At 69.7% G+C, this 14,572-nt stretch overlaps 1 protein-coding gene across 1 annotated transcript in view; it reads right to left on the bottom strand.

Annotated features, from left to right (window-relative positions):
- The window catches only part of RGS9 (regulator of G protein signaling 9), an 89,563-nt gene that overhangs the window by 18,113 nt on the left and 56,878 nt on the right, over positions 1–14,572 (bottom strand). The window contains exons 13-15 of the mRNA XM_073660352.1: positions 11,783–11,898; positions 1,568–1,655; positions 894–1,032 (exon numbers count right to left, since the gene is read on the bottom strand). Coding sequence (XP_073516453.1) covers positions 894–1,032; positions 1,568–1,655; positions 11,783–11,898 — 343 coding nt within the window. The remainder of the gene's footprint in view (positions 1–893; positions 1,033–1,567; positions 1,656–11,782; positions 11,899–14,572) is intronic.

Here is a 14,572-nt window from a genome sequence, read left to right as displayed (position 1 = left end):
GTGGAGGGGAACAGCGAGTCACGGACAGTGGATGGGGGGGTGGAGCAGCGAGGAGGCGGAGCAGAGCAGGGGCGGAGCGGACAGTGGATGAGGGGGCGGAGCAGCGTGGGGGTGGAGGGGAGCAGCGCGTCACAGGGACAGTGGATGGGGGGTGGAGCGGACAGTGGATGAGGGGGCGGAGCAGCGTGGGGGTGGAGGGGAGCAGCGAGTCATAGGGACAGTGGATGGGGGGGTGGAGCAGCGAGGAGGCGGAGCAGAGCAGGGGGCGGAGCAGCGTGGGGGTGGAGGGGAGCAGCGCGTCACAGGGACAGTGGATGGGGGGGTGGAGCGGACAGTGGATGAGGGGGCGGAGCAGCGTGGGGGTGGAGGGGAGCAGCGAGTCATAGGGACAGTGGATGGGGGGGTGGAGCAGCAAGGAGGCGGAGCAGAGCAGGAGGCGGAGCGGACGGAGCAGCGTGGGGGTGGAGGGGAGCAGCGCGTCACAGGGACAATGGATGGGGGGGTGGAGCAGCGAGGAGGCGGAGCAGAGCAGGGGGCAGAGCGGACAGTGGATGAGGGGGCGGAGCAGCGTGGGGGTGGAGGGGAGCAGCGTGTCACAGGGACAGTGGATGGGGGGTGGAGCGGACAGTGGATGAGGGGGCGGAGCAGCGTGGGGGTGGAGGGGAGCAGCGAGTCATAGGGACAGTGGATGGGGGGTGGAGCAGCGAGGAGGCGGAGCAGAGCAGGGGGCGGAGCGGACAGTGGATGAGGGGGCGGAGCAGAGCAGGGGGCGGAGCGGACAGTGGATGAGGGGGCGGAGCGGACAGTGGATGAGGGGGCGGAGCAGAGCAGGGGCGGAGCGGACAGTGGATGAGGGGGCGGAGCAGCGTGGGGGTGGAGCAGCCTCCGCAGACCTTTTTCATCAGCATGTAGATGTGCGTCTGAGCGGCGTCCAGCACGTAGCGGTGCGGGTGCTTCAGTCCCTTCACGGTGATGTCCATCGTCTTCCCATCAATATTAATCCAGCGTCTGGCACCGGGGGCGAGGAATAACCTGCAGAGGGCGAGAGGGGAGGAATAACCTGCAGAGGGCGAGAGGTGAGGCCGGTGGGAGGAATAACCTGCAGAGGGCGAGAGGTGAGGCCGGGGGGGGGGGGGATAACCTGCAGAGGGCGAGAGGGGAGGCCGGGGGGAGGAATAACCGGCAGAGGGCGAGAGGGGAGGCCGGGGGGAGGAATAACCGGCAGAGGGCGAGTGGGGAGGCCGGGGGGAGGAATAACCGGCAGAGGGCGAGAGGGGAGGCCGGGGGGAGGAATAACCTGCAGAGACCTCCATTGTTGCTCTTCCTCCATTGTAAGATCTCCGCTTGCTGACAGTAAATGTGAGGATTTGTGCTCCAGACCCAGTAGCTGCTGACAGCTGAGGGTTTGTTACACTGTATCAGTGTTTCTCCATTGAGGTCTCTCACTTGATACACTGTGACAGCTGGTCCAGGAGCCTCCTGTTAGGAGTGCTGGACCTCAGTCATGCCTTGTGCGCTCCTCATACCTGACACACGGGGATGGACCCTCTGCGCTGACATCACTCACTTGTAGATCTCCTCCGCTTTCTCCTTCACCTTGGACTGGTCTCCATATTTCAGGTCCTCACAGGCCTCCCAGAAGCCCATGTTCTCCCCTGACCGAGAGGAGACAAGAGAGGAGACAAGAGCTTACCATCACCAGCGCACGTGGACTGGACATGGGACGGAGGAGGAGGGGGACGGAGGAGGAGGACGGAGGTGAGACGGAGGAGGAAGAGGGACGGAGGAAGAGGGACGGAGGAAGAGGGACGGAGGAAGAGGGACGGAGGAAGAGGGACGGAGGAAGAGGGACGGAGGAAGAGGGGCCCGGAGGGACGGAGGAGGAGGGGCCCGGAGGGACGGAGGAGGAGGGGCCCGGAGGGACGGAGAGACGGAGGAGGAGGAGGGGCCCGGAGGGACAGAGGAGGAGGAGAGGCCCGGAGGGACAGAGGAGGAGGGACGGAGGAGGAGGGGCCCGGAGGGACGGAGGAGGGACGGAGGAGGAGGGGACCGGAGGGACGGAGAGACCGAGGAGGAGGAGGGGCCCGGAGGGACGGAGGAGGAGGGGCCCGGAGGGACGGAAGAGGGACGGAGGAGGAGGGGCCCGGAGGGACGGAAGAGGGACGGAGGAGGAGGGGCCTGGAGGGACGGAGGAGGAGGGGACGGAGGACGGACGGAGGAGGAGGGGCCCGGAGGGACGGAGGAGGAGGGGCCCGGAGGGACGGAGGAGGGACGGAGGAGGAGGGGCCCGGAGGGACGGAGGAGGGACGGAGGAGGAGGGGCCCGGAGGGACGGAGAGACGGAGGAGGAGGGGCCCGGAGGGACGGAAGAGGGACGGAGGAGGAGGGGCCCGGAGGGACGGAAGAGGGACGGAGGAGGAGGGGCCCGGAGGGACGGAAGAGGGACGGAGGAGGAGGGGCCCGGAGGGACGGAAGAGGGACGGAGGAGGAGGGGCCCGGAGGGACGGAGGAGGGACGGAGGAGGAGGGGCCCGGAGGGACGGAGGAGGGACGGAGGAGGAGGGGCCCGGAGGGACGGAGAGACGGAGGAGGAGGGGCCCGGAGGGACGGAAGAGGGACGGAGGAGGAGGGGCCCGGAGGGACGGAAGAGGGACGGAGGAGGAGGGGCCCGGAGGGACGGAAGAGGGACGGAGGAGGAGGGGCCCGGAGGGACGGAAGAGGGACGGAGGAGGAGGGGCCCGGAGGGTCGGAAGAGGGACGGAGGAGGAGGGGCCCGGAGGGTCGGAAGAGGGACGGAGGAGGAGGGGCCCGGAGGGACGGAAGAGGGACGGAGGAGGAGGGGCCCGGAGGGACGGAAGAGGGACGGAAGAGGAGGGGCCCGGAGGGACGGAAGAGGGACGGAGGAGGAGGGGACGGAGGACGGACGGAGGAGGAGGGGCCCGGAGGGACGGAGGAGGAGGGGCCCGGAGGGACGGAGGACGGACGGAGGAGGAGGGGACCGGAGGGACGGAGAGACCGAGGAGGAGGAGGGGCCCGGAGGGTCGGAAGAGGGACGGAGGAGGAGGGGCCCGGAGGGACGGAAGAGGGACGGAGGAGGAGGGGCCCGGAGGGACGGAAGAGGGACGGAGGAGGAGGGGCCCGGAGGGACGGAGGAGGAGGGGCCCGGAGGGACGGAGGAGGAGGGGCCCGGAGGGACGGAAGAGGGACGGAGGAGGAGGGGCCCGGAGGGACGGAAGAGGGACTGAGGAGGAGGGGCCCGGAGGGACGGAAGAGGGACGGAGGAGGAGGGGCCCGGAGGGACGGAAGAGGGACGGAGGAGGAGGGGACGGAGGACGGACGGAGGAGGAGGGGCCCGGAGGGACGGAGGACGGACGGAGGAGGAGGGGCCCGGAGGGACGGAGGAGGAGGGGCCCGGAGGGACGGAAGAGGGACGGAGGAGGAGGGGCCCGGAGGGACGGAGAAGGAGGGGCCCGGAGGGACGGAGGAGGAGGGGCCCGGAGGGACAGAGAGACGGAGGAGGAGGGGCCCGGAGGGACGGAAGAGGGACGGAGGAGGAAGGGCCCGGAGGGACGGAAGAGGGACGGAGGAGGAGGGGCCCGGAGGGACGGAAGAGGGACGGAGGAGGAGGGGCCCGGAGGGACGGAAGAGGGACGGAGGAGGAGGGGCCCGGAGGGACGGAAGAGGGACGGAGGAGGAGGGGCCCGGAGGGACGGAGGAGGAGGGGCCCGGAGGGACGGAGGAGGAGGGGCCCGGAGGGACGGAGGAGGAGGGGCCCGGAGGGACGGAGAGACGGAGGAGGAGGGGCCCAGAGGGACGGAGAGACGGAGGAGGAGGGGCCCGGAGAGACGGAGGAGGAGGGGCCCGGAGGGACGGAGGAGGAGGGGCCCGGAGGGACGGAGGAGGAGGGGCCCGGAGGGACGGAGGAGGAGGGGCCCGGAGGGACGGAGGAGGAGGGACGGAAGAGGGACGGAAGAGGGACGGAGGAGGAGGGGCCCGGAGGGACGGAAGAGGGACGGAGGAGGAGGGGCCCGGAGGGTCGGAAGAGGGACGGAGGAGGAGGGGCCCGGAGGGTCGGAAGAGGGACGGAGGAGGAGGGGCCCGGAGGGACGGAAGAGGGACGGAGGAGGAGGGGCCCGGAGGGACGGAAGAGGGACGGAGGAGGAGGGGCCCGGAGGGACGGAGGACGGACGGAGGAGGAGGGGCCCGGAGGGACGGAGGACGGACGGAGGAGGAGGGGCCCGGAGGGACGGAGGACGGACGGAGGAGGAGGGGCCCGGAGGGACGGAGGACGGACGGAGGAGGAGGGGCCCGGAGGGACGGAGGACGGACGGAGGAGGAGGGGCCCGGAGGGACGGAGGACGGACGGAGGAGGAGGGGCCCGGAGGGACGGAGGACGGACGGAGGAGGAGGGGCCCGGAGGGACAGAGGACGGACGGAGGAGGAGGGGCCCGGAGGGACGGAAGAGGGACGGAGGAGGAAGGGCCCGGAGGGACAGAGGAGGAGGGGCCCGGAAGGGACAGAGAGACGGAGGAGGAGGGGCCCGGAGGGACGGAAGAGGGACGGAGGAGGAAGGGCCCGGAGGGACGGAAGAGGGACGGAGGAGGAAGGGCCCGGAGGGACGGAAGAGGGACGGAGGAGGAAGGGCCCGGAGGGACGGAGGACGGACGGAGGAGGAGGGGCCCGGAGGGACGGAGGAGGAGGGGCCCGGAGGGACGGAGGAGGAGAGGCCCGGAGGGACGGAGAGACGGAGGAGGAGGGGCCCAGAGGGACGGAGAGACGGAGGAGGAGGGGCCCGGAGGGACGGAGGAGGAGGGGCCCGGAGGGACCCGGAGGGACGGAGGAGGGGCCCGGGAGGGACGGAGGAGGGACGGAGGAGGGGCCCGGAGGGACGGAGGAGGAGGGGCCCGGAGGAGGAGGGGCCCGGAGGAGGAGGGGCCCGGAGGAGGAGGGGCCCGGAGGGACGGAGGAGGGACGGAGGAGGAGGGGCCCGGAGGGACGGAGGAGGAGGGGACCGGAGGGACGGAGAGACCGAGGAGGAGGAGGGGCCCGGAGGGACGGAGGAGGAGGGGCCCGGAGGGACGGAAGAGGGACGGAGGAGGAGGGGCCCGGAGGGACGGAAGAGGGACGGAGGAGGAGGGGCCTGGAGGGACGGAAGAGGGACGGAGGAGGAGGGGACGGAGGACGGACGGAGGAGGAGGGGCCCGGAGGGACGGAGGACGGACGGAGGAGGAGGGGCCCGGAGGGACGGAGGACGGACGGAGGAGGAGGGGCCCGGAGGGACGGAGGAGGGACGGAGGAGGAGGGGCCCGGAGGGACGGAGAGACGGAGGAGGAGGGGCCCGGAGGGACGGAAGAGGGACGGAGGAGGAGGGGCCCGGAGGGACGGAAGAGGGACGGAGGAGGAGGGGCCCGGAGGGACGGAAGAGGGACGGAGGAGGAGGGGCCCGGAGGGACGGAGGAGGAGGGGCCCGGAGGGACGGAGGAGGAGGGGCCCGGAGGGACGGAAGAGGGACGGAGGAGGAGGGGCCCGGAGGGTCGGAAGAGGGACGGAGGAGGAGGGGCCCGGAGGGACGGAAGAGGGACGGAGGAGGAGGGGCCCGGAGGGACGGAAGAGGGACGGAGGAGGAGGGGCCCGGAGGGACGGAAGAGGGACGGAGGAGGAGGGGCCCGGAGGGACGGAAGAGGGACGGAGGAGGAGGGGCCCGGAGGGACGGAGGAGGAGGGGCCCGGAGGGACGGAAGAGGGACGGAGGAGGAGGGGCCCGGAGGGACGGAGGAGGAGGGGCCCGGAGGGACGGAAGAGGGACGGAGGAGGAGGGGACGGAGGACGGACGGAGGAGGAGGGGCCCGGAGGGACGGAGGACGGACGGAGGAGGAGGGGCCCAGAGGGACGGAGGACGGACGGAGGAGGAGGGGCCCGGAGGGACGGAAGAGGGACGGAGGAGGAGGGGCCCGGAGGGACGGAGAAGGAGGGGCCCGGAGGGACGGAGGAGGAGGGGCCCGGAGGGACGGAGGAGGAGGGGCCCGGAGGGACGGAGGAGGAGGGGCCCGGAGGGACAGAGAGACGGAGGAGGAGGGGCCCGGAGGGACGGAAGAGGGACGGAGGAGGAAGGGCCCGGAGGGACGGAAGAGGGACGGAGGAGGAGGGGCCCGGAGGGACGGAAGAGGGACGGAGGAGGAGGGGCCCGGAGGGACGGAAGAGGGACGGAGGAGGAGGGGCCCGGAGGGACGGAAGAGGGACGGAGGAGGAGCCCGGAGGGACGGAAGAGGGACGGAGGAGGAGGGGCCCGGAGGGACGGAGAAGGAGGGGCCCGGAGGGACGGAGGAGGAGGGGCCCGGAGGGACGGAGAGACGGAGGAGGAGGGGCCCAGAGGGACGGAGAGACGGAGGAGGAGGGGCCCGGAGGGACGGAGGAGGAGGGGCCCGGAGGGACGGAGGAGGAGGGGCCCGGAGGGACGGAGAGACGGAGGAGGAGGGGCCCGGAGGGACGGAAGAGGGACGGAGGAGGAGGGGCCCGGAGGGACGGAGGAGGAGGGGCCCGGAGGGACGGAGGAGGAGGGGCCCGGAGGGACGGAAGAGGGACGGAGGAGGAGGGGCCCGGAGGGTCGGAAGAGGGACGGAGGAGGAGGGGCCCGGAGGGTCGGAAGAGGGACGGAGGAGGAGGGGCCCGGAGGGTCGGAAGAGGGACGGAGGAGGAGGGGCCCGGAGGGACGGAAGAGGGACGGAGGAGGAGGGGCCCGGAGGGACGGAAGAGGGACGGAGGAGGAGGGGCCCGGAGGGACGGAGGACGGACGGAGGAGGAGGGGCCCGGAGGGACGGAGGACGGACGGAGGAGGAGGGGCCCGGAGGGACGGAGGACGGATGGAGGAGGAGGGGCCCGGAGGGACGGAGGACGGACGGAGGAGGAGGGGCCCGGAGGGACGGAGGACGGACGGAGGAGGAGGGGCCCGGAGGGACGGAGGACGGACGGAGGAGGAGGGGCCCGGAGGGACGGAGGACGGACGGAGGAGGAGGGGCCCGGAGGGACGGAAGAGGGACGGAGGAGGAAGGGCCCGGAGGGACAGAGGAGGAGGGGCCCGGAAGGGACAGAGAGACGGAGGAGGAGGGGCCCGGAGGGACGGAAGAGGGACGGAGGAGGAAGGGCCCGGAGGGACGGAAGAGGGACGGAGGAGGAAGGGCCCGGAGGGACGGAAGAGGGACGGAGGAGGAGGGGCCCGGAGGGACGGAAGAGGGACGGAGGAGGAGGGGCCCGGAGGGACGGAGGACGGACGGAGGAGGAGGGGCCCGGAGGGACGGAGGAGGAGGGGCCCGGAGGGACGGAGGAGGAGGGGCCCGGAGGGACGGAGAGACGGAGGAGGAGGGGCCCAGAGGGACGGAGAGACGGAGGAGGAGGGGCCCAGAGGGACGGAGAGACGGAGAGACGGAGGAGGAGGGGCCCGGAGGGACGGAGGAGGAGGGGCCCGGAGGGACGGAGGAGGGACGGAGGAGGAGGGGCCCGGAGGGACGGAAGAGGGACGGAGGAGGAGGGGCCCGGAGGGACGGAGGACGGACGGAGGAGGAGGGGCCCGGAGGGACGGAGGAGGAGGGGCCCGGAGGGACGGAGAGACGGAGGAGGAGGGGCCCAGAGAGACGGAGAGACGGAGGAGGAGGGGCCCGGAGGGACGGAGGAGGAGGGGCCCGGAGGGACGGAGGAGGGACGGAGGAGGAGGGGCCCGGAGGGACGGAGGAGGGGCCCGGGAGGGACGGAGGAGGGACGGAGGAGGGGCCCGGAGGGACGGAGGAGGAGGGGCCCGGAGGGACGGAGGAGGAGGGGCCCGGAGGAGGAGGGGCCCGGAGGAGGAGGGGCCCGGAGGGACGGAGGAGGGACGGAGGAGGAGGGGCCCGGAGGGACGGAGGAGGAGGGGCCCGGAGGAGGAGGGGCCCGGAGGGACGGAGGAGGGACGGAGGAGGAGGGGCCCGGAGGGACGGAGGAGGAGGGGCCCGGAGGGACGGAGAGACGGAGGAGGAGGGGCCCAGAGGGACGGAGAGACGGAGAGACGGAGGAGGAGGGGCCCGGAGGGACGGAGGAGGAGGGGCCCGGAGGGACGGAGGAGGGACGGAGGAGGAGGGGCCCGGAGGGACGGAGGAGGGGCCCGGGAGGGACGGAGGAGGGGCCCGGAGGGACGGAGGAGGAGGGGCCCGGAGGAGGAGGGGCCCGGAGGGGCGGAGGAGGGACGGAGGAGGAAGGGCCCGGAGGGACGGAGGAGGAGGGGCCCGGAGGGACGGAGGAGGAGGGGCCCGGAGGGACGGAGAGACGGAGGAGGAGGGGCCGGAGAGACGGAGGAGGAGGGGCCCGGAGAGACGGAGGAGGAGGGGCCCGGAGGGACGGAGAGACGGAGGAGGAGGGGCCCGGAGGGACGGAGAGACGGAGGAGGAGGGGCCCGGAGGGACGGAGGAGGAGGGGCCCGGAGGGACGGAGGAGGGAGGGACGGAGGAGGAGGGGCCCGGAGGGACGGAGGAGGGAGGGACGGAGGAGGAGGGGCCCGGAGGGACGGAGGAGGGAGGGACGGAGGAGGAGGGGCCCGGAGGGACGGAGGAGGGAGGGACGGAGGAGGAGGGGCCCGGAGGGACGGAGAGACGGAGGAGGAGGGGCCCGGAGGGACGGAGGAGGGAGGGACGGAGGAGGAGGGGCCCGGAGGGACAGAGGAGGAGGGGCCCGGAGGGACGGAGGAGGAGGGGCCCGGAGAGACGGAGGAGGAGGGGCCCGGAGGGACGGAGGAGGGACGGAGGAGGAGGGGCCCGGAGGGACGGAGAGACGGAGGAGGAGGGGCCCGGAGGGACGGAGAGACGGAGGAGGAGGGGCCCGGAGGGACGGAGAGACGGAGGAGGAGGGGCCCGGAGGGACGGAGAGACGGAGGAGGAGGGGCCCGGAGGGACGGAGGAGGAGGGGCCCGGAGGGACGGAGGAGGGAGGGACGGAGGAGGAGGAGGGGCCCGGAGGGACGGAGGGAGGGACGGAGGAGGAGGGGCCCGGAGGGACGGAGAGACGGAGGAGGAGGGGCCCGGAGGGACGGAGGAGGGAGGGACGGAGGAGGAGGGGCCCGGAGGGACGGAGGAGGGAGGGACGGAGGAGGAGGGGCCCGGAGGGACGGAGGAGGAGGGGCCCGGAGGGACGGAGAGACGGAGGAGGAGGGGCCCGGAGGGACGGAGGAGGAGGGGCCCGGAGGGACGGAGGAGGAGGGGCCCGGAGGGACGGAGGAGGAGGGGCCCGGAGGGACGGAGAGACGGAGGAGGAGGGGCCCGGAGGGACGGAGGAGGGACGGAGGAGGAGGGGCCCGGAGGGACGGAGAGACGGAGGAGGAGGGGCCCGGAGGGACGGAGAGACGGAGGAGGAGGGGCCCGGAGGGACGGAGAGACGGAGGAGGAGGGGCCCGGAGGGACGGAGAGACGGAGGAGGAGGGGCCCGGAGGGACGGAGAGACGGAGGAGGAGGGGCCCGGAGGGACGGAGAGACGGAGGAGGAGGGGCCCGGAGGGACGGAGAGACGGAGGAGGAGGGGCCCGGAGGGACGGAGAGACGGAGGAGGAGGGGCCCGGAGGGACGGAGAGACGGAGGAGGAGGAGGAGGAGGGGCCTGGAGGGACGGAGGAGGAGGGGCCTGGAGGGACGGAGGAGGAGGGGCCTGGAGGGACAGAGGAGGAGGGGCCTGGAGGGACAGAGGAGGAGGGGCCTGGAGGGACAGAGGAGGAGGGGCCTGGAGGGACAGAGGAGGAGGGACGGAGGAGGAGGGGCCTGGAGGGACAGAGGAGGAGGGACGGAGGAGGAGGGGCCTGGAGGGACAGAGGAGGAGGGACGGAGGAGGAGGGGCCTGGAGGGACAGAGGAGGAGGGACGGAGGAGGAGGGACGGAGGAGGAGGGGCGGAGGAGGAGGGGCGGAGGAGGAGGGGCCTGGAGGGACAGAGGAGGAGGGGCCTGGAGGGACGGAGGAGGAGGGGCCTGGAGGGACGGAGGAGGAGGGGCCTGGAGGGACGGAGGAGGAGGGGCCTGGAGGGATGGAGGAGGAGGGGCCTGGAGGGACAGAGGAGGAGGGACGGAGGAGGAGGGGCCTGGAGGGACAGAGGAGGAGGGACAGAGGAGGAGGGGCCTGGAGGGACAGAGGAGGAGGGGCCTGGAGGGACAGAGGAGGAGGGGCCTGGAGGGACAGAGGAGGAGGGGCCTGGAGGGACAGAGGAGGAGGGGCCTGGAGGGACAGAGGAGGAGGGACGGAGGAGGAGGGGCCTGGAGGGACAGAGGAGGAGGGACGGAGGAGGAGGGGCCTGGAGGGACAGAGGAGGAGGGACGGAGGAGGAGGGGCCTGGAGGGACAGAGGAGGAGGGACGGAGGAGGAGGGACGGAGGAGGAGGGGCGGAGGAGGAGGGGCGGAGGAGGAGGGGCCTGGAGGGACAGAGGAGGAGGGGCCTGGAGGGACAGAGGAGGAGGGGCCTGGAGGGACGGAGGAGGAGGGGCCTGGAGGGACGGAGGAGGAGGGGCCTGGAGGGACGGAGGAGGAGGGGCCTGGAGGGGACGGAGGAGGAGGGGCCTGGAGGGATGGAGGAGGAGGGGCCTGGAGGGACAGAGGAGGAGGGACAGAGGAGGAGGGGCCTGGAGGGACAGAGGAGGAGGGACAGAGAGGAGGGGCCTGGAGGGACAGAGGAGGAGGGACGGAGGAGGAGGGGCCTAGAGGGACAGAGGAGGAGGGACGGAGGAGGAGGGACGGAGGAGGAGGGACAGAGGAGGAGGGACAGAGGATGAGGGGCCTGGAGGAGGAGGGGCGGAGGGGCCTGGAGGGACAGAGGAGGAGGGGCCTGGAGGGACAGAGGAGGAGGGGCCTGGAGGGACAGAGGAGGAGGGCCTGGAGGGACAGAGGAGGAGGGGCCTGGAGGGACAGAGGAGGAGGGGCCTGGAGGGACAGAGGAGGAGGGGCCTGGAGGGACAGAGGAGGAGGGGCCTGGAGGGACAGAGGAGGAGGGGCCTGGAGGGACAGAGGAGGAGGGACGGAGGAGGAGGGACGGAGGAGGAGGGACGGAGGAGGAGGGACGGAGGAGGAGGGACGGAGGAGGAGGGACGGAGGAGGAGGGACGGAGGAGAGGGACGGAGGAGGAGGGACGGAGGAGGAGGGACGGAGGAGGAGGGACGGAGGAGGAGGTGCCTGGAGGGACAGAGGAGGGACGGAGGAGGAGGGGCCTGGAGGGACAGAGGAGGAGGGGCCTGGAGGGACAGAGGAGGAGGGGCCTGGAGGGACAGAGGAGGAGGGGCCTGGAGGGACAGAGGAGGAGGGGCCTGGAGGGACAGAGGAGGAGGGGCCTGGAGGGACAGAGGAGGAGGGGCCTGGAGGGACAGAGGAGGAGGGGCCTGGAGGGACAGAGGAGGAGGGGCCTGGAGGACAGAGGAGGAGGGGCCTGGAGGGACAGAGGAGGAGGGGCCTGGAGGGACAGAGGAGGAGGGGCCTGGAGGGACAGAGCCGGACGAGTTTTGAGGGAGGAGGACGGAGGAGGAGGAGGACGGAGAAGGAGGAGGGGGACGGAGAAGGAGGAGGGGGACGGAGAAGGAGGAGGGGGACGGAGAAGGAGGAGGGGGACGGAGAAGGAGGAGGGGGACGGAGAAGGAGGAGGGGGACGGAGAAGGAGGAGGGGGACGGAGAAGGAGGAGGGGGACGGAGAAGGAGGAGGGGGACGGAGAAGGAGGAGGGGGACTGAGAAGGAGGAGGGGGACTGAGAAGAGTCTGGAGGGAGGAGGAGTCTGGAGGGAGGAGGAGGAGCAGTCCACGTTACCGCTGAACTCTTTCTTCAGGAATAGCTGGAAGCTTTGCCTTCCTTTTGGATCCCGGATCAGCTCGCTGAAGTTGAACGTCCAGCGCTCGACTCGCAGCTTCGTAGGAATCTCAACTCTGGAACAAGAGGAAAACGACTAATTAAAGGGCCGGTGTCGGGTCTTCACTGCATACTGAGACGCTCTGCAGACATGCGGAGTCACAAGCCCCGTGCGTGTAACCCTTAGTGGATGTGGGGAGAGCGGCGGGGCGGGTTTAGTTGGGCATGAGACGGATAGCACCTTCTACACGCAGAAAGAGCCGGCAGAGACGGCGGCGACCCTGCACATGCTGCGGCGACCCTGCACAGACGGCGACCCTGCACATGCTGCAGACGCGTCTTCTCCAGCGGAGCTCCAGGTGCCGAGTGTCAGAGAACAAAACCACTTTCAGCAGAAGACTTCATCCACTACAAGTCCCTGCTCAAAACTTATAACTTCGCTCTCCATCCGGCCAAAGAAACGACTTCACCGCCCTCCTCAGATCACTAGCCGACAATCCAAAACCACTCTGCGAAACCTTCCACTCCCTCCTGAGCCCTAAAGTACCGGCCCCGGTCACCAACCTCAGCGCTGACGATCGGCCACTTATTTCCTAGACAACATCAAGCACATCCGTCAGGACATTTCTGCACAAACCCCTCAGAGCCGGGATCCCCGTCCCTCCCGCACCTCTCACAGAAGAAGGGACCACACTCCTCGCTGCTTCTCGCCCTACAACCTGCACCCGTGACCCTATTCCTTCACGTCTCCCTCTCTCCGGCTGTCACCACTTAGCTACAATATCTAACCTCGCTCTCTTCCGGTATCTTTCCCTCCTTATCATCATAACCCCTTTACTAAAAATCCACCCCTCGCCCAGAACTGCGCTGCTGACTACAGACCGGTCTCTAATCTTACCGTCATCTCTAAACTCCTGGAACGCTCGGTCCACTCTCATCTAATCCGCCATCTCTCAGATAACCCTCTTCTCGACCCTTTACAATCTACAGAGACTGCCCTCACTAAAGTCTCTAACGATCTACTAACAGCTAAATCTAATGGTCCCTGCTGATCTCCTGGATCTCTCTGCAGACACTGTGGATCACCAGCTCCTCCTCACTATGCTCCGCTCTATCGGCCTCAAGGACACCGTTCTCTCCTGGTTCTCCTCCTACCTCTCTGACTGATCCTTCACTGTAACTGCTGGCTCCTCTTCCTCTCCTCTTACTGTTGTGGTTCCTCAGGGTTCAGTCCTAGGTCCCCTCCTCATACTGTCGTGGTTCCTCAGTGCTCAGTCCTAGGTCCCCTCCTCATACTGTCGGGATTCCTCAGGGTTCAGTCCTAGTTCCCCTCCTCATACTGTCGGGGTTCCTCAGGGTTCAGTCCTAGTTCCCCTCCTCTTACTGTCAGGGTTCCTCAGGGCTCAGTCCTAGGTCCTCTCCTCTTACTGTCGGGGTTCCTCAGGGTTCAGTCCTAGTTCCTCTCCTCTTACTGTCAGGGTTCCTCAGGGCTCAGTCCTAGGTCCTCTCCTCTTACTGTTGTGGTTCCTCAGGGCTCAGTCCTAGGTCCCCTCCTCTTACTGTCGGGATTCCTCAGGGTTCAGTCCTAGTTCCCCTCCTCATACTGTCGGGATTCCTCAGGGTTCAGTCCTAGGTCCTCTCCTCATACTGTCGGGTTCCTTAGCGCTCAGTCCTAGGTCCCCTCCTCATACTGTCGGGGTTCCTCAGGGCTCAGTCCTAGGTCCCCTCCTCATACTGTCGGGGTTCCTCAGGGTTCAGTCCTAGGTCCTCTCCTCTTACTGTTGTGGTTCCTCAGGGCTCAGTCCTAGGTCCCCTCCTCTTACTGTCGGGATTCCTCAGAGTTCAGTCCTAGTTCCCCTCCTCATACTGTCGGGGTTCCTCAGGGTTCAGTCCTAGTTCCCCTCCTCATACTGTCATGGTTCCTCAGGGCTCAGTCCTAGGTCCCCCCTCCCCTTACTGTATGGGTTCCTCAGGGCTCAGTCCTAGGTCCCCTCCTCTTACTGTCGTGGCTCCTCAGCGCTCAGTCCTAGGTCCCCTTCTCATACTGTCGTGGTTCCTCAGGGCTCAGTCCTAGGTCCCCTCCTCATACTGTCGTGGTTCCTCAGGGCTCAGTCCTAGGTCCTCTCCTCTTACTATCGGGGTTCCTCAGGGCTCAGTCCTAGGTCCCCTCCTCTTACTGTCGCGGTTCCTCAGGGCTCAGTCCTAGTTCCCCTCCTCTTACTGTCGGGGTTCCTCAGGGCTCAGTCCTAGGTCCTCTCCTCTTACTGTCGCGGTTCCTCAGCGCTCAGTCCTAGGTCCCTTCCTCATATTGTCGTGGTTCCTCAGGGCTCAGTCCTAGGTCCCCTCCTCATACTGTCGGGGTTCCTTAGCGCTCAGTCCTAGGTCCCCTCCTCATACTGTCGGGGTTCCTCAGGGCTCAGTCCTAGGTCCCCTCCTCATACTGTCGGGGTTCCTCAGGGCTCAGTCCTAGGTCCTCTCCTCTTACTGTCGTGGTTCCTCAGGGCTCAGTCCTAGTTCCCCTGCTCTTACTGTCGGGGCTCCTCAGCGCTCAGTCCTAGGTCCTCTCCTCATACTGTCGGGGTTCCTCAGGGCTCAGTGCTAGGTCCCCTCCTCTTACTGTCGGGATTCCTCAGCGCTCAGTCCTAGGTCCCCTCCTCATACTGTCGGGGTTCCTCAGGGCTCAGTCCTAGGTCCTCTCCTCATACTGTCGGGATTCCTCAGGGTTCAGTCCTAGGTCCTCTCCTCATACTG

Source organism: Phyllobates terribilis, unplaced genomic scaffold, assembly GCF_046119375.1.
Source record: "Phyllobates terribilis strain yellow unplaced genomic scaffold, ASM4611937v1 Scaffold_25__1_contigs__length_18738178, whole genome shotgun sequence".
In the NCBI taxonomy this organism is placed as follows: Eukaryota; Metazoa; Chordata; class Amphibia; order Anura; family Dendrobatidae; genus Phyllobates; species Phyllobates terribilis.
Note: the sequence above shows the minus strand (reverse complement) of the source record. Positions and strands in the feature narration are given on the sequence as shown.